At 45.9% G+C, this 18170-nt stretch overlaps 2 protein-coding genes across 2 annotated transcripts; one reads left to right on the forward strand and one right to left on the reverse strand.

The window, feature by feature from the left end:
- Nucleotides 1-1868: 1868 nt before the first annotated feature.
- On the forward strand, nt 1869-16297 carry LOC135806362 (serine/threonine-protein kinase dyf-5-like). The gene is made up of 15 exons (XM_065320537.1): nt 1869-2327; nt 2441-2953; nt 4672-4726; nt 5165-5286; nt 6465-6544; nt 6921-7053; nt 7372-7543; nt 8269-8328; nt 8756-8866; nt 9332-9523; nt 10654-10721; nt 11500-11599; nt 13871-13923; nt 14578-14979; nt 15613-16297. Exons 2-15 carry the CDS (start codon nt 2853-2855, stop codon nt 15629-15631), a joined length of 1668 nt encoding a protein of 555 aa, XP_065176609.1. The 5' UTR covers nt 1869-2327; nt 2441-2852; the 3' UTR covers nt 15632-16297.
- On the reverse strand, nt 13044-13662 carry LOC135806757 (putative cyclin-dependent serine/threonine-protein kinase DDB_G0272797/DDB_G0274007). The gene is made up of 2 exons (XM_065320981.1): nt 13573-13662; nt 13044-13433 (listed from the first exon to the last, which is right to left on the reverse strand). The coding sequence occupies exons 1-2, from the start codon at nt 13660-13662 to the stop codon at nt 13044-13046; spliced, it is 480 nt and encodes a 159-aa protein (XP_065177053.1).
- Nucleotides 16298-18170: the final 1873 nt, after the last annotated feature.

Genomic DNA, 18170 nt, shown 5'->3' on the forward strand with positions numbered 1-18170 from the left:
CAACCCTCCCCAGTTCTGTCCGCAGATTGAGTCCCCCCCCCCCCCCCACACACACACACATTGGCGGATAATGCTCGCAAAGGTGGCAGATTCTGCTCGAAAAGCAGTGAAATTGGCAGAACCATACAAATCTTATGGTGGGCAATTCCTCGAATTCTGTTCCATTTCTTTATCCACATACCAAACATGCATGAAACTTACCAGAAAAAGTAGCAAATTCTGCCAATTTTTCTGCCGGCAGAATCCGCCGGACCCTACCCCCCCCCCCCCCCACACCCACACCCGTTACCATGGTTATGACCTCTTGACTCTTGTTACTTTCTTACAGCAGTGCCAGCACAGACTCAGTCCCTGCATCATGCATATGCCTTTGGCTTTGGGCCTGGCCCTGTGCTCTGCACAAACGTCACCCTGACCTGACTCATGCCTACCAGTCAGTACTACATGATGTACATGTATAGTCATTGTACTTGCAGCTAAACCTTGTTATGTTATTGGTCGACAGCATGTAACAAGATGGAGGACCACCGTGTTCGGAAACAGTGACCTTTCTACAACCATCCACGGTTGGTAGAGCCCCGGTCTGTTGAGACCAGGGAGTAGTACAATACTCCCTGGTTGAGACCATCTGAACCGTATGTACGGCGTATGGATCTTAGACCAGCTTCTGACCCTCTTCATTCTAGGGCAGCTTTATAGACAACAGTCACTGTTGTGTACATGTATGTCACCACCCTGACGCTGTCGTGAGAAGGTGCTCTCTGTAGACGAGGTTGGTGATGTCCGACGCGGCCATATACTATTTTTATGACTATGAAGAAGACATCCAGGACGGCAGGAGCGATCACAGAATACACGACTGACGTTAGGAGAAGTCCATGAAAAACTCCCCTAGAATACTAGTAAATAGGGTCAGAACTCAGAAGCGGGTCTAAGACCCATACGGTTCAGATGGTCTCAACCTTCCCGGAGCTCTACCAACCGTGGATGATTGTAGAAAGGTCACCATGGTCACTCACACTGTTTCCGAACACGGTGTCCTCCACCTTGTTTCATGCTGTCAACCAACAACATACATTGTACTTGTAGGCAGTCGGCTGCAGGCAAGCAACCGACATAGCAACATAACAACAAGGGAGATGAATACTGTTTGTACGACTCCCTGCATGCACATAGGGCATGGATCCATGGCGACACACAACCAAACTCCAAAGACACAGACAGTGTTAAAACTAAAAATTTAGTAAAATGATAGGTGTCGCAAAAGATAGCCCCTGCATGCTTGGTGTTACCATGAACACAATAATTACCCTGGCAACTAGTGACAGGTGTCAACGCGTCAACCAATCCATGGACATGACTGTAATGCCTACTAGTACTACAACTTACAAGTAATGGTCAACCATGGTCAACACCTTTGGCTTTGCCTTGACTTAGCCTTTACTTCACCATGTTCACTGTCTTTAGCCGGCCTTTACCATTGTTTACAGACTATCGTATCAATATCTGAGTATCAAACCATGATTTTAATATCAGTTTACCATTGGCATTGGTTTGCCTGGCTGAGCTGAGTCAAGACACTATGACTCTGAGTATGCCTCCGACAGCTGTGTTGGTTGGCCAACAAAGGCAACATGCTGCAGAGCGTGCCACAAAAGTCCTTGTTCGCCTACGCAGTGTGCATACACAAGATAACGGTGCGACTAGCCGCCCACAACTAGAGGTCCACTTCACACAGACTCCTCATGTCATGAGCTCAGTGTTCTATTCGGCTTCCAGCCACCACTGGCACTGCTAGCATGCTCTAGACTGACTAGAGACTAGAGTCTGCTGTAGTGTAGTTGTGAAGATTGGTTGTGTTTACTAATACTAATAGTACTTAGTAGATAGCTCTCGCCTGGGTACTGGCTCTCTCCGTCACACTGGCAACTATCACGTCGCATGCCGTAACAGAACCAAGCATCGACTAGCTGGCAACGGAAGAGCAAACTGAACACTCTTCTGTGCTTGTGGACTTTTAGACATCGGTTTCCATTAGAGTAGATCAAACTTGCAGTCCACGTGTCTACATTATTGGATATTGGACATTGGACTGGTGACTGTCATTCAGATACTTATGTCTTTACTTGACTTGCCTGTTCACTGACTTGAGTTGAGCTGAATAGTGAACTACCACTAACGTTCCATTTGTTTTGTTCGAAGGCGAAGAGTTTTCATTGGATCCGTTGGGGGCACCCTACATGCAGTTGGCAAGGAACACGTTAGTCAGGTGCGGATTAGCAACAAAGGCAATATACAAGCTAAGCTAGCACCTCTCTAAGCCTGAGGTCGGTTCCAGACTCCTCTGCTGTTTGTTGTGCTCACCCAGTCGATTGAAACGAACACCGCTGCTCTTCTGTTCCGTTTTGTGTTGTGCTTTGTCGACTGTCGTGTTGCTCAGCATCGGTTAGGAAGGTGATCCCAAGACTCCAGGAGTCGGATACCGGACCGTCTACTCGTTATTGTGTTCGTGGACGTGCTCCCTGAACGGTCCGCTCATGCCGGCTGACACCGGGCATTGGCAACCTCATCCGTTTACCCAACGAACGCGACTTTACTGTTGTTGTTTTCTTCATTTGGATTCGCTAAACCTAACGGATAGAACTTCTGTGTGAATGGCTGGGTCAGGCGCTTGTGTCTCGCGAGGAAGTACAGAGCTACATAATCATTGACATTGATAGCCTATATATGCCGCATGAAGACTGGCACGCGGCGACACTCAGCAATCAGTTGTGTGGTCATCAACAAAGACACGGTGATTCGCGCAAGCAAGCGGTCAGTCAGTGAGTGGGTACACTCACAAGTGTTAGTCGATGGATAACTACCGCGTCATCCGTCCGTTGGGCGATGGGTCGTTTGGAGTCGTGAGTTTGGCGACCAGCAAGAAAAGTGGCGGAATGGTGGCAATCAAGAAGTAAGATTGAATACTAGACTTGCACTCAACATTGGGCGCTTTCGATTACACGTTTGCACAATTCTGGAACTGTTTTTTAAAATTCTGGAATGACCAGAATGAGCAGATTCCGGCCTTGTAAACGAACGACTGGAATTCACAACGCATTTTATTCATGTCATGTCACAAACAAAATATTTGATGAATTGTAAAAAGAGATCACGTACAGGCCTCGCGCGCACCTGGACCCAGCATCACGCGCACGCCGGCCAGGGAGGCTCTTCGCGCGCTTGCCTTGAGTCATGACCAGACCGGTAACACACCGACTGTGCAATTCTGGCGCCAGAATTAGAGAAATTCCGCCCTCTCTTCAGAATTGACGGATTCGACGGAATTGGATAAAATCAATTCTAACGACGGAATTTGTCACTTTTTGTGTAATCGAACTGTGCATCAACGATAACTAATTCTAGAATTGACCAAAATGCGTGTAATCGAAAGCGCCCATTGAATACTAGACTTGCACTCAACATTGAACATGCTAAAACGATTGTGACTAAACGTTCCTGTTGACTGACAGTCTGTAACATGCAACCCTGGATTCCTAGGAAATTCCTCCTGACTTGCCTACAAACGGATTTCACTTGCTGTCAGCAGGAAGGAGAGATAAACCAAAGTCTGCAACTCTGAAATCTCCACATCCATGCTGCATACAACCACGTCCACGGAGATCTTTTCCTTTACATCGTCTTGAATCATAGAGACGGATCACCAGTCATACAATAGGTTCAGTGCCAAATCACCATAACTTTGGTCTATTATCCCAACGGTGAATATCATCCGGGGACCATTGCGTGCATTATTCTTTCACCTTTTGTATGACAAGCAGCAATGTGCAAAAGCAATTACCTTGGTGATACGGTGAAATGACCACGTGAACTGGTATGAGTTGCAGCAGAGGTGAGTTGCTATGCCGTGGGCTCATTCTCGTGGAGCTTCACACCCTGGTTTATGTGCTCTTGACGTCTTCATAAAGAATCGGTGTAGGAACCATTCATGCTACATGTACAGTCATGTACTTTCGAAGTACAGTCGTGGCGAAAAAAATCAGACCCAAGTGCCGAAAGCAGCGCCAACGCTCATCCGGCCCCTGCGGCTCTCAGATAGGTTTTTGGAACGTGCATGATATAATTGAAATGGAAACGCCGCGCTGCTTTCGACTCATGGGCCGTATTTCTTTGGCCACGACTGTACATGCCCATGTGGTTGCTGCTACATGTATTGGGTCCGGCATCCCCACATACGTAGGGAGAATCTCCACAATTGCATGTACACTAGGATGTTTCACTTCCGGCAAACTAACTCCGGGTCTTGATAATACGGTAATTATGTACTTTGTACTGTGGAGGCAACAAACTGAAGTGATAAAAAGTACGAAATAGTGGTTGCGACTTTGGGGATGATTTGTTTGGAATGGGTTTGCTCCCCACACTGGAGCTCGCGCTATTCCGCCGACTTGAATTGACACTGACTTGACTTGTGTGCTCTGGATGGCAGTCGTGAGTGAGTCAAGTGTCAAGTCAAGTCGGCGGAATAGCGCGAGCTCCAGTGTGGGGAGCAAACCCATTCCAGAAAAAATGATAATACAACCAAGCAAGCAAACGGCTAACAGAAGTATCCTCCATCGTGGACTTACCGTTAGCCATTCCATTGTTCATTCTGGGTTGTTTCTGCACAAGGTTTAAACAAGGCTATAAGAACTGGCAAGAAGTGATACAACTGTCTGAAGTAAAGGTATGTAAACCAGCACGATTGGCAGTGAGTATCGCAGCATATGCATTGTACTTCAAAGTAGTATCATGTTTTGATTAGATCATGACTTGAGCATCGCATGTTTCGCTGAAGAATGATGACGTAACTGTTGCTGTAAGTATTATGCTGTGTGCTGAGGTCGAGGTCATTATTTCAGCCACATTTATTCTGAATGCTATACCTAGATGTCCGTGAAGAGAAATAACGTTATGCAGCAGATCAGAGGAATCCATGGAGGGAGGGGGGGGGGGGGCATAGCCTTTTCACCGAAATCCAATGATGTGATTGTTCTCACAATCGACATGTTGTCGGTAGGCTGGAGAGTGCAACATGACAAAGGAGACCGTGGCCTGTGTGTACTCGCTGTCTCATTTTATTCTGTGGTGGTTGTGCTCCTCTGTATGCATGTGATGTGTGTAGTCGCTACGGGCCTTGAAGCATATCAACATTGTCAAGCTCATTGAGCTGTTTCGGCAAGATGGCAACCTCTACATGGTCTTCGAGTACATGAAGAGTAATCTATATGAGCTGCTGAAGGACAGGTATGTGTGCTGGGGGAGGGGTGGGGGAGAAGAGAGGGGGGGGGGGCATTTCATGCTCCACTTACACCTCTAGAGCCCCTTTCCCATAGCCAGCAATCGCATGTCATCACGTACATTGAAAATCAACATAATTTTGCGAATCGACCTTTTCTTCAGGATCACTTTTCAACGAGGACGAAGCAAAGTCGGCCGAACGAAGCCTAGTGGAAGAAAATCACCCTCTCCACTTCACCATCACGATACTGACATAGATACGAGATGAACCAACTAAAAAATCCACGAGAAAACTGTACGGCTATCTTCGCGCTGACTTTGGACTGAGAATTTCTATCACGATCAAAAATGTACGAGGAGCACTCAAAAATAAGCTACAGACGTACCTTTATCGCTCTCTACTCCTTTTTCAAGGCACAAAAGTCGACTCTCCACTTTCAAACCAGGAACCAGACATACCAGTGGTCCTTTTCAGCTGCTCCACGAGCGCAGGAAATGTTCACCAAGGGTCGCAGAGCAGCATCCATTCCAGAAAAAGAGCTAAAATACGAGTGAGACTGCATGCCTGAGTACATGAGTACATGCAGAAAATAGTCAATTTCAGCGTTTCTGCTCCAAACAGCAACTAGCTTCGACTAGAAACAAAGATTACACCAAAGGATCAAACAACAACCATTTTCTTCAGTTTTTTTGCAGATGGCTTCCTTGTGCTTGGCCCAGCACGCCAAAAATCACACCTCGGAGGAGTACAAAATTACAACTCTCAGATGTCCTCGATTGCTGGCCAGGCTGTACTGTATCGATGAGGATTTTACCTTTGATATCAAGTATTTCCCTAATAGGCATGACCATCATTGGTACTCCACCTCGGAGACTTTTGACGTCAACATGCCACGTGTCCAATTCCGCTGCTACGTTCATATAGCATACCCTCCCCTAAGATTATGCCATGTACTGTACTGTAGTAGCTTTATTCAACCGCCAAAAGAAGTATGTATTTCCTCTCAAGCTTCCAGTTTGAGGCTGATTGAAAAGTTGTCTCTGCATTTGGACACTCGATTATAATCGGCCTGCAGCATTTTCTTTCTTGCAAATGATTGGATTGGTTTGTGCACGGCAAGTCACCATCTACTTGTATTAGCAAAAATCATGGTGTTTGAATATGCCTGACTTTGTACCTACAGAAAAAGCTACGTTCCTGAAACGACTGTGCGCAATATCATGTACCAGATTCTTTCTGGTCTCTCCTACATGCACCTCAATGGTAAGTATAGTACACATGGACATGATGTTTTCTGGACTATTGTACAAACCATTATTACACCTGAGAGATCAAATACACACATACATAACTGCATCACTATGCTGGACTTGGTAGGGTCTGTGCTCATCTAGCATACACTCATAGTCTGGTTGTTTTTCAGTTGAATCTAAAGTGTCTCTGCTTGAACTGAAGGCAACACTGCTTCACGTTGTTGTAGCGTTCTTTCGCCCATGCAAAAGGGACACGATGTATAAAATGATGTGGTTCTGCTGCAGCATCCCACAGCATCCCATGACTGTATTTCTGTACATGCATGGGTGTTTCTGTATGCGTGTGTATATGTGACTGCCCCGCGTGTTCTGTGCTCCGTTCAAAGGCTATTTCCATCGTGACCTCAAGCCGGAAAACATTCTATGTTCAGGGGTTGACAATATCAAGCTCGCTGATTTTGGCCTGGCAAGGGAGATCCGCTCACGTCCACCATACTCAGATTACATCAGCACACGATGGTATGGTGCCTCGATGTCGGTTGTGTATTAGTGAAAGGTTCTGCATTTTATCCACAATGGCTGCAGTGCTCACAATTGAAGAAGATTCAGGGACTCTATATGAAACTGAACAAAAATATGGAGGATTACCTGGGATCATGCAACCACACCAATCAAGGAATGGGGATACATAGATGACTCTCATGGCTACATAAAAGGATCGCTGAAGATCAGCCAGGCTCACCATGAGCAATGCTAATAATTATTATGAATGACTGCCTGCTACCTTTGAGTTACAAACTACAATCACTGTTCTACTCTGCATTTTGACTTTGTCAGGTATCGGGCTCCAGAGGTGATTCTCAGGTCAAAAAATTACAACTCACCCATAGACCTATGGGCTATTGGTGCGATAATGGCCGAAGTCTACAAGCTCAAACCGCTATTTGCTGGTAGCAGTGAATTGGATCAGCTCTACAAAATTTGCTTAGTGCTTGGACAACCAACTCAGGTAAGCGGTTTGCAACGCCAGTTCTCTTCGCACTGGACTGAAATATACATTTGCAGTAAAACCTGCCCTGACCAGACACCCTTGGTGCAGCAGAAACTGTCCTGGTATGACAAGACTGATGTCTCTTGATCCAGAGATACACGTTCGACCCACAACACTGACTTTTCACTTGTTTTCGAGGTACAGGGCTTATAGTAAGGAGCAGCATAAATAATATATCAGTTTCATCAGAGTACCTCACTAACACTTCAGCATGGGAATATATTTGGAGGTTGTGTGCTCCCTATAGCTTAGTGAGTGCTGGAGCAATCGGCCGGTGAGGCTCTAGGTTAGATACCCAGTAGGTGTCACCTGACTTCCTCGTCGGCTCAAGTCAGTCAAGTGTTTCAATTTGAATTTTTAATATGTCCTGGTAACCATATTGCCGAATTTTCTAGCATCACGAGCAGGTACGAAACTCTTTTGCCTTCTGTACGATGATCATGATTGCGGTTGACACGGGGGCTATGACGATAATGACGATAGATGTTTTTAAATAGCCTCTCTCCGCTCGTACTATTCTCGGGTGAGTATTCTTGTGCAGTACGCCTGCAGACCCCGCATGTGTGTATGTGTGTGATGATGGTGCAGTTGTTGGATGGGGTTACGGTAATGGGCAAATACCGGTAACCCCGCAAAGAATGTGAAATCTGAGCTGTGCTGAATCTGTCTTTCGTCCTATTCAGAAATCCTGGAAAGAAGGCTTCCAACTTGCAGCAACCTCGAGGATAAAGTTCCCAGCAACGGTACGCCGTAGTGAGATGCATTGTTGTGTGCGTAATTGAAAACCATGTTGAATAATGCAACAGTTGCCTGGCAACCGTGACAAGAGCATTCATGAATGCATGCCAGAGACAAAGGTCTTTCTGGACTAATAGTGGGCTGGAAGAAGACATACCTGGTACTGCCCATGCACACAATTTTAAACAGTAGAACCTAACAATGTGATCAAGCATGATGGCATAAGCTTTTACTATTTTAAAGAGATTTTTCCTCAAATCCGTATTCTCACGTTGCTGTCATTGTTATCGTTGTCGTCCTTGCTGCTGCTGCTGCTGCTGCTGTTGTTTCAAATCTTTATTCTCACGATGTTGTTGTTGTTGTTGTTGTTGTTGACGTCATCATCATTGTTGTCACCATTGCTTGTGCTGGCACATTGCTGGCCTAATGTAGCCATCTATGAACTCACTTGACATGGCAGTGACCCATGCCAGTAGAGAGGGACTGGAGCTGATGTACGACTTGCTGAAATGGGATCCCAAGCAGCGTATTACAGCACCACAGGTAGGTGTACGAAATCGTCGAAATATTTTCTTTTCCTTTTCCATAATATTCATCTTGCAGTGGGAAGTCCAAGACTGATCATATGGCTTCTATTGCACTTCAATGTTCACAATAAAACACTCCTAGAATGCAAAATCTGCCGTATTGTTATGAAATTCACTACGTGCACTTCTCACCCCTTACTAGAAGAATGGTCCGTGACTACTCTCTAACTCCATGGTGGACCATGACCATTGACCAGTCACTACGGAATCCCATGCCTTGAATAACGACTACACCATCATATAATCTTGGTGCTTTGACCACTGCTAGCCTATATTAAAGGTCCCTGGAGTTGAGTCCTGGTGGTGACAGTCAATTTTTTTCATCAGATTTTTCCCTTTTAATCTTTAAAACTTATACTTGTAAATAGTCACATGTTGTGTCCAATTCTGTTGTTCCTTTCCTACGCACTGATTCCTGCAGGCACTACAAAGGAAATTCTTTCTGGTTGGTACAAAAGGTTCTGATGAAACTGGTCCACCACAGGCCACCCGGACAATGCCGGGCGGAGTAGCATCAGGATTTGGGGGAGTCAGTTCAATAGTCGGAGAGAACAAGCCAGCTAGAAAACCTGCTCCCCGTCAGAGGAGGGACAGTGATGATGATGATTTCGATGTAAGTGACTATGAACTTACTTGACTTACAATGCTGTGTATGTGTATATGTGTGTGCGTGCGTGTGTGTGTGTGTGTGTGTATGTGTGTGTGTGTATGTATGCGTATGTGTGTGTGTGCAGCTAGTTCGGTTGGTGGGTACACTTATGCCGGATAGTGTTGGGTCTGTTGCCAACGGGCTCGGCTGCTTGAAGGTGTAATGTTGTACCTACCACCTTTGTTGGTTTAAGGGTTCATATACTTTCTATTTGAAGTATACATACCTGTTAACCATGGACTACTTCTGGCTAGATTAACTCTTGTGTAATCATGGTGCTAGTGAAGCTTGTATCAGATCCACTCTGATTTAGCCACCCACACTAGTAGCAAGTATTACCTTCACTGGGGGCAGGGGTAACTGCAGTTGGATCCCGGGACGGATACCCTGATGCCATCAATCCTTTTTCTGCACCTTGTCCTCACCCACTTACTGAGGTGTGGTGAGCCCATAAGTGGGATCATTTTCAAGTCCACCCGGAGTTTTGGGGATTTCAGGGGGTGTCGGCCGTTGGGCGGTTCAATAGCCAATTGAGTCATCTTTCCAAGATTCCTTTTGAGTCTCTCTCCCCTCTCCCGGGGAGACCCACGTGACCAGTTTGGCAGTGAGCAACAACAACTACAAGTGTGTGTGCATGTGTGTGCCTGCATGTGCATGTGTCTGTACTTGTGAGCATTCGTATCATAGCAGAAGTAAATGTATTAGTACTTGTCCTAAATTACCTATCATGTGAGCACACAGATTGGTGGTACATGCCTCATGCATACATACAAGGAATTCACCGTGCAGCTTGTCATGGCCTCAAAATGGTTTAAATTTAACTGTAAGGCATCATTTCAAATGTTGATCAGAAGCCTACGGAGCACTTGAAGTAGGCACAGGTTTTGGTATTGTAAAATTGATGGCTGTGATTATTCCCGCATTGTTGAGCAATGGTCCATAGCAGCTGTTTCATGTCCAAAGCATTGGGATGGTTCACATGTGAAATGCAGTAATTGATGTACGGAGATATCTCAGTGCATCAGTGATCATCTTGAACACGTGCACGGCTTAGCTCTGATCAAAACTTTCATGTGTTGCTGGATTTGACACAGTGGACTCCACCCGGCTCAGCAGACAAAGAGACCACTGCTGTAGATCAACCTGCAGGCCTCTATTCCAAGTGAGTGTTCAATTGTTTGGTCTCATATAATTTCTATTTCTCCTAGTGGATTGGTCTAAGACCATTGATGATTGAGAAGTGAAAGGAAACTGGTTCGTGTCAAGTCCTGCCTGGGAACAGTTTTCCGGCTGTGCTGCTGCCCACAATCAACTGGGAACTTATATCCAGGTACAAGTGGTGCACGGATATGGCTGCTGGGGGTTTCAGCACTTGTGCCGATGGTTGCAAGACTTACCCCCACCCCACCCCCCAACCTCCTTCGGTAGGTATAGCATCTGCCGGTGGGTTATTCCGGGTGTTAGCGGCCATCATGAGTTCCCTCCGGAATGCAGACAGCATTTTCTTTTTTTGACCATGAGAGGTATGTGTGGCAGGCGGTTACAGAAACACCTCGATCTCCGACCACCTCACTTTCACAAGCCATCCTCGAATGGGTTGGTGTATTCCAGACCCCGCGGAAGACTCACATATGCACGCATACGAAATCCAGCAGACCGCCTTGGAAACGGGACCACTCAGTCCTAGATCAATCCCAAGTATGGTGAAATTTCTGACATCATTCCACTGTAGTTCTACCTGATCATACACAGATTTTAGAAGTACTTCAGTACATGCTAACATTACAATCCTTATGCCTTCGTCACTTCTATAGAAATGAAGCATATCTATGCAGTAAACTTATAATGAGTCGTAAGTACTTGTCGTGTACTCGGAAGAGTCCATTTAAGGTGAATTTTCAACGTCCGATTCACGAATGCTGCTGCTTACTTTCTTCTAGATTGTCGCAGACTTCCAGCTTTCGCTCCCCAAACCAGCCACAGGCACACGGTGGAGCGGCTACATCGGCATATCCCTTTCCAGGCGCACCTGCTGATGATGTAAGTGATGACGAAGGAACATCAGGCTGCCATGCACATTGCATCCATGCAAGGATACCGAAGGATACATGCAGCCGTGTGTGTTGCCCTCGGGTTCGCAGGTGATTGTTGTGTTGCTTGTCTGCTGCTGATAATCTAGTAATTACTGATAGTGTGCGTGTGTGTGTGTGTGTGTGTGTGTGTGTGTGTTTCAATCGGATGAATCTGTCTAATATTGGAATGCATGCCAACAGTGTCTATCCATCACCATGCGTTCCACAATATGCATGTGTACATGACAGTGCAGACTCTGGTGTGGTGAAACTCCAGTCTAAAGTACATGTACCATGGATATGACATAATATAGTGGAACTCTGAGAAGACGCAACCTCATGGGGAGCAGGAAACTGTGTACTTACTATCCAAGGTCCTGCTTATCCACCCATTCAGTTCAATATGGATCAAGACACCCATTCAGTTCAATATGGATCAAGGCACTCATACCCCTGACAATGTCCGTACTAAACAAGTGCACATCTGATCAGAGTATGTACACTACATGAGTTCCACTGTACTAGTACAGTGGATGATGTGTTTGTATTGAAATTATTTCATGCATGTACTAAGGCGACTACTACGGAATAGTCTTGTTTCGCTTGGATTAAAGTTATGAGATGTTTCCAGCGTATATACATGCACTTGTATGCATAATTATGGAGAAACTTTTACTACAGGCAGGCCTGTATGATAGTGCAACCCTCAAAGAACTTTTTGATGATCTGAACTATGAGCTCAACTCACAAGAGTGGATAGGATCCTACTATGACATATTGATGTTTTAATAACCAAACTAGTACATACATTTACGGCTGGGAGATGTAAACACATAACTACCATCATCTAAAGCAATACTTCCGTAGTGTATCAGGGGGTGAACCTGTACTGGTTCTCTTGCACTCATGCAAGCTCCGGTGAATGATCCCATCACATCATACATTCCTGCTGTCAACCGTGACTACTGTTTTATGATGGTTACAAACTGAAATGCAAAACTCAAGCAACACGTCTGCTCTTCTGCCAGTCAAGTTGTGTTTTCTCGGAAGTGTTTCTATACTAGCCACCTGATATCGAAATAATATTTTATCAAGACATCATTGTCATGCATAAACTACCAACCGTTGGACCATGCTAAAGCATGCATTCCTGTCTCCAAAGAACACCACACTGTTCTACATCAGGAGCGTAGCAGCCGGCGGCGGCCGGTCCGGCTTTGGTCAGACCACTTTTTTTTTTAACTCAATGCCAATACACGTGTAGTGCCCAGAATGCAGGATGTTGCAGCCTAATTTCGAAAATTTCCCCGCGGGAGCCCCCCCCCCAGCCAAACCACCTCCAACAGCAGTGCTATGCACCTGTACATGTACATGATATGCAGTTCTCAACCAGGTACCCTGCACCCATTGATTCATGCTTCTGAAGTACTTGGTTCCAATGGCAGCAATACTGCAGGGATAGTTGTTTTATTGGAAGTAGCAGTAGATTGTTGTTGTTGTTGTTGTTGTTGTTGTTGTTGTTGTTGTTGTTGTTGTTGTTGTTGTTGTTGTTGTTGTTGTTGTTGTTGTTGTTGTTGTTGTTGTTGTTGTTGTTGTTGCTGTTGCTGTTGCTGTTGCTGTTGCTGTTGCTGTTGCTGTTGCTGTTGCTGTTGCTGTTGCTGTTGCTGTTGCTGTTGCTGTTGCTGCTGCTGCTGCTGCTGCTGTTGCTGTTGCTGTTGTTGTTGTTGCTGTTGCTGTTGCTGTTGTTGTTGTTGTTGTTGTTGTTGTTGTTGTTGTTGTTGTTGTTGTTGTTGATGTCTTGTCTAGATAAACAAACTGGCATGCAATGCTCAGAATGATATGGTTATGTAAATTGCCATACACATTGTTTATTTTCAAGCACCATTGTAGCCTTGTCATATTTTCAGGACACCCAACTCACAACACATTGTGTAGCAGTACGTTAAAGCCTGTGCTGGGCAACCACTGCAATGCAAGTAAGAGACTTAAGTGGCCCATTATCTCAGGCATTGGCGATGCCTCAGTGCACATTGTGACCCATGTAGAAAGACCATTTATGACAGGTCTGTCCGCAGGTTTTGTAGAAAGACCATTTATGTATCAAGACCGATCAGTTTCCGAGGCTCTTCAGCATGGCCTCCGGATGGCTCTAAACACATCCCACTGACTACACATTCCCACTCCCCAGTGACAATCATGATAATCTGTGTTTGTTCTAATCTGTCGTTTCTTGCTACAGGCCCAGCCGAGGATGGGAGCCCTGAATCGGAAAGAGAAAGAACTCCCTCGAAGGTTAGGCAACACGTTTGTCTGACATCACTTTGGTCATGGTATTGTAATAGATATGTAAGAAAACATCATCATGTCTTTCTCATGGGTCCGGCATGCTGCAGTGTGGCGAGCGCACTCACTTTACAAGTGCCTGGACCCACCATGGTTCTGCAAGACTCGCCTAGCTGAGTGTTTGAGCCAATCATAGAATGTGTTCCTGTGTTCATAATTCATACTCCTCTCAGTATCTTGTTTCAAAAAATGGTTTTAAGTGTTCAATAAATTCCAAACATTTGCCCTCAGTGGGCATCAGTTTGGATAATACTGATGATTATTGATCAACATGTGCATATCAACATGTGCATATCAACATGTGCATATCAACATGTGCATATCGTCGACAATATTTTTTCAGTAGAAAGAGGCAGCAGAAAGTGGTACAATTGGCAAAATTGGGATAATCGTCAAAAATACACATGTGAAGTCAAAACAATTTAAAGGGGAAGTTAAGGCTAAAATCAAAATTTCACCAGTTGTAGTCTTCGGGGTGCTGAGTCGAATGGTCTTAGTCCGAGGAAGCTGAGACGCTCCCTTCCTACTTTAATCCCAATCGACAAGAGCTACACACGCGTTGACGCATATTCTTGTGTTCTCCTTCTTATGTACCTTGTGCAGGGAAAGTGTACAGTCGATCGTCTCGAATTCTTTTGCATTGGGCGGCACCAATGCGTCCGTGTCAGCTGCTAACTATTATGTTGCTAAATCACGTTACACTCCAGTGTCAGGTGGATCACGCATTCCAAAGTCGAAAATTGCCTTGTCCCACCAGCCTTCAGTTGGTCGGCTACATCAACAGGCCTCAAAAGTGAATACATTCACTCTACCATCGGGTGCCGGGGAATCTGCTCAAGCTTCAAGTTCTTTCGAAAACCGCTGGTCCTCCAGGCCATCCTACCAGCAGCTAGATCTGGGATTTGCAAAGCATGCCAAGGAGAACTCGTATGCACACTCATCTCGAGCGCCAACAATGCCTCTTGGCATGACCAAAGCAAATCACCGCACCGATTGGTCTGCAAAGTAAGTGCTGATTGTGTCCTACACACTCCTACTTCATGTGGCTTGTTACCCTAGTATATCAGACTGTCCAGCCGTCCAGCTTTGAGCAGGACAGTCCTGCTTTGGACCAAAACATTTGTATACATTTACATGGGAGACAATTGCCTTTGTATACATTCTGTATAGGTGCCCTGCTTTAGAATGGTGGCAAGGTTGGACAGACTGGTATATGCTGTTTCATTTTTACTTGTCCACTTTCTTAGAATGGGCGGCTGTACACTGTATCTGAGTGTGTAAATCGTGCATGTGCTAGCATAGTAGTAGTCTACCATCTTTCTCGTTACATACACACCGGCGTGGTCAGTTGAAGATAGGCACAAGTGCATGTGGCAGGGACTCTGTTCACCGATCTGATTGTGGATCCGCCTATTTGTTAGTGTTTTCTCCCGTTCGATTATAAAATGCTGTTGATCTCAAACTGATACTGGAACGAAAAAATGTTGGTGGTTGATTGGAGCATTGGCATAGCACTCTCCAAGAAACTGTCGCATATGCTTGCTGTCCAATGACTGCTGCCTGTGCGAAACCTCAAGTCATAGCCAAACCGTGACCCTTTCATTTTGTTTGGGCATTTGTGTGCTCCCTTGACTGAAGGTATGGCGGCAGAAAGTAAGATGATCGAATTGCAAATCTACGACCAAAAGCCTAACCTGAAGATGAGATGGTTGTCAAGAAGCCAGACTATTCACTCCCGTTGTTGACTACTCTTGCACCCGCCAGCTGTGTATCGGCCATGCGGAAGTGAAGACCTCTAGACTTGGTACTGGTATCTTGGTACATGCCACCGGTAGATGCACAGAGAGCTCTCTAGCTGACCGGTACTTGAATCAGCACACTACCACGGCCAATTTCTCTGCCAATAGCGTAAATGTGTCCCTGATACGCACATGCTATGATGGCAGCCATGTTTGCTATGGCAACGGGCGCCATTCAGTGCACTCTGGTGTCCCTCCCTCAAGGCTTCAACCCACAGAATCAGCCGCAGGCACAGATCCCGATACAGGCGTATACATGCCCTAGCCGTTGATCATTTGAAGTCTGTGACTGCCTGTTTGATTTCACGACTACTATTCTGTACACTGTGAATCGAAGTCAGTTCTGGATTTCTTTCCCTTTGCCTATTGTGACTCGTTGTTTGACTCAATCTTGTATCGCCAGCAGTATAAGAAATCTTATCAATCTATTCACGCCGTGATCGGTTTATGCCCAGATGAACGCGCTTGTAATCCACATGCATCATTATGTCCATCTTGATTATAAAACTTGCAATGCTGTTATACACTCTGTATGTGTGTGTGGGGGGGGGGGGTGCGTCTGAACACAAGTGCATGTCCTGTACATGGAGGAAAGATTCAGACATGACTGTGTTCTCTTGTGTTGTGTATACTCAGTATGTAACCCATGCAATGCGGCTGGGTGGGTTCACACTGCCGTGACCAGGCTTGCTGTGGATAGAAGATGCGATAGACAGTTTGGTATAGTATTCTTTTAGTTTAGTACGGTTTACTTCATCAGTCCGGGCCGGCACCGCCACTGGTTTGCTGGGTGCAGCCATGGCTGCAGCAGATTTTGCAGCGCTCATGGAACCAATGCAGTGCTAACAGTTACTACGGGTGTGGTGGTAGTTTTAAGTAGCTACATGACTATACCAGGACGACATCCAGGAGCGATCAAAGAATACACGACGGACGTCAGGAGAAGTCTAATACTCGCCTAGCATAATGAGGGTCAGAACCGGGTTCAACATCCATATGGTTCAAAATGGTCCGCAGGGACCGGGGCTCTGCCAACCGCGGAAGGTTGTAGTAAGGTCACTGTTTCCGAACACAGTGTCCTCCACCTTGTTTCATGCTGTCAATCAAACAATAGTAGTACCCGCAGTAGCCTCGGACTATCCTCATACACTCCTCACTGAAGTCAATTCCTCATAAACTGCTCTACCTGTTCAGTGGGGACTACACGTACTAGTACTTCAATCTGTTTAGGGCTGGCTGGATGTCTGTCTTCAATTTGTTTTGTCCAAGTTTTTGTTTTGTTTCTGTTTTGCTTGTTTTGGGGAACACAGCCCCAGGCTGTGTGATCAGTCGTGTTGAGTGGAAGCTGGATGTCTGCTGCCAACGGAATGTGTGTCTAAAAGACCAAAACATGACCAGACGTGATGCATGAGTAGTCAGCTTTGTTCCACAACCCCGGGGCCCCCACCCCCTCTTGTCCATGTTAGCCTGGAACCAGAGATGCATTCGCCTTTTATGACACTGAACTAGTAGGCATAGACTGTATCGGCCCTATAGCCGACCTGGGGCCGTGCCCATGGCATCCCTCAGGAGTTGGCTCCGGCAATGTCAAGCGAACAGGCAATGCCTTTTCATCAGTCAGGCTGGCCCTCACAGAATGGTGAATGATGTTCTTGCCATCTGGGTCACGTCGAAGAGCCTTCCTACCACGTTTCAGGATGGACCTTATGATTTGGTTGTATGATCTGTCCCGCTGCATGGGGAATGCAAGAGGCAACCGCTGCTGTTTTTGGATCGCCCAGGGCCAGAGTCTCCCACAACACCATTTTGTGAGTATTCACGACATTCTACCGATGTAGCTGTACCATAGCTAATGAAAGCAAGTACTAACTTCATGTATTCTTCGTGCCAATCGTCGGTGAGTTTGCTAACACACAAAGTTGACAGGCATTTCCGCCTATGCTGGTCTGGGACATTCCTGAAGGTAACTGGTTGGTAGATCTACTAGTACTATGTATCATGACCATGTAATACATGCTACGCACTCGCCCTCAGCTCAGCCCCTGGTACATGGGTTAGTTTGTTCAGGCTGCCTAACTTCAGTTGGTACATGTTGTAGCACCGAGAACGTACCTAACGTTAGCAAGATCCTTAACGAACAACAACGACGTGCAAGTAAGTATTGGTTAGAAGAAGTGAAGTGACTTTGCTGACCCCATCACGTCGGCTGGCGCTACCAGGTAATCAGCGCCAGGTCACGCCGAGTTGTTCAGTTCTTCTTACCACGATTTAGATTTAGATTAGAGGTTACAAGTAGCTCTGTGTCTGCTACATGTATGTTGAACCGACGGTCACTTTGGGACGTTTGGGACGACATTACAAGAGTTACAGCGTGGATAATTACTCAGGTACAGTACA

This window comes from Sycon ciliatum, chromosome 1, assembly GCF_964019385.1.
Source record: "Sycon ciliatum chromosome 1, ocSycCili1.1, whole genome shotgun sequence".
Classification (NCBI taxonomy): domain Eukaryota; kingdom Metazoa; phylum Porifera; class Calcarea; order Leucosolenida; family Sycettidae; genus Sycon; species Sycon ciliatum.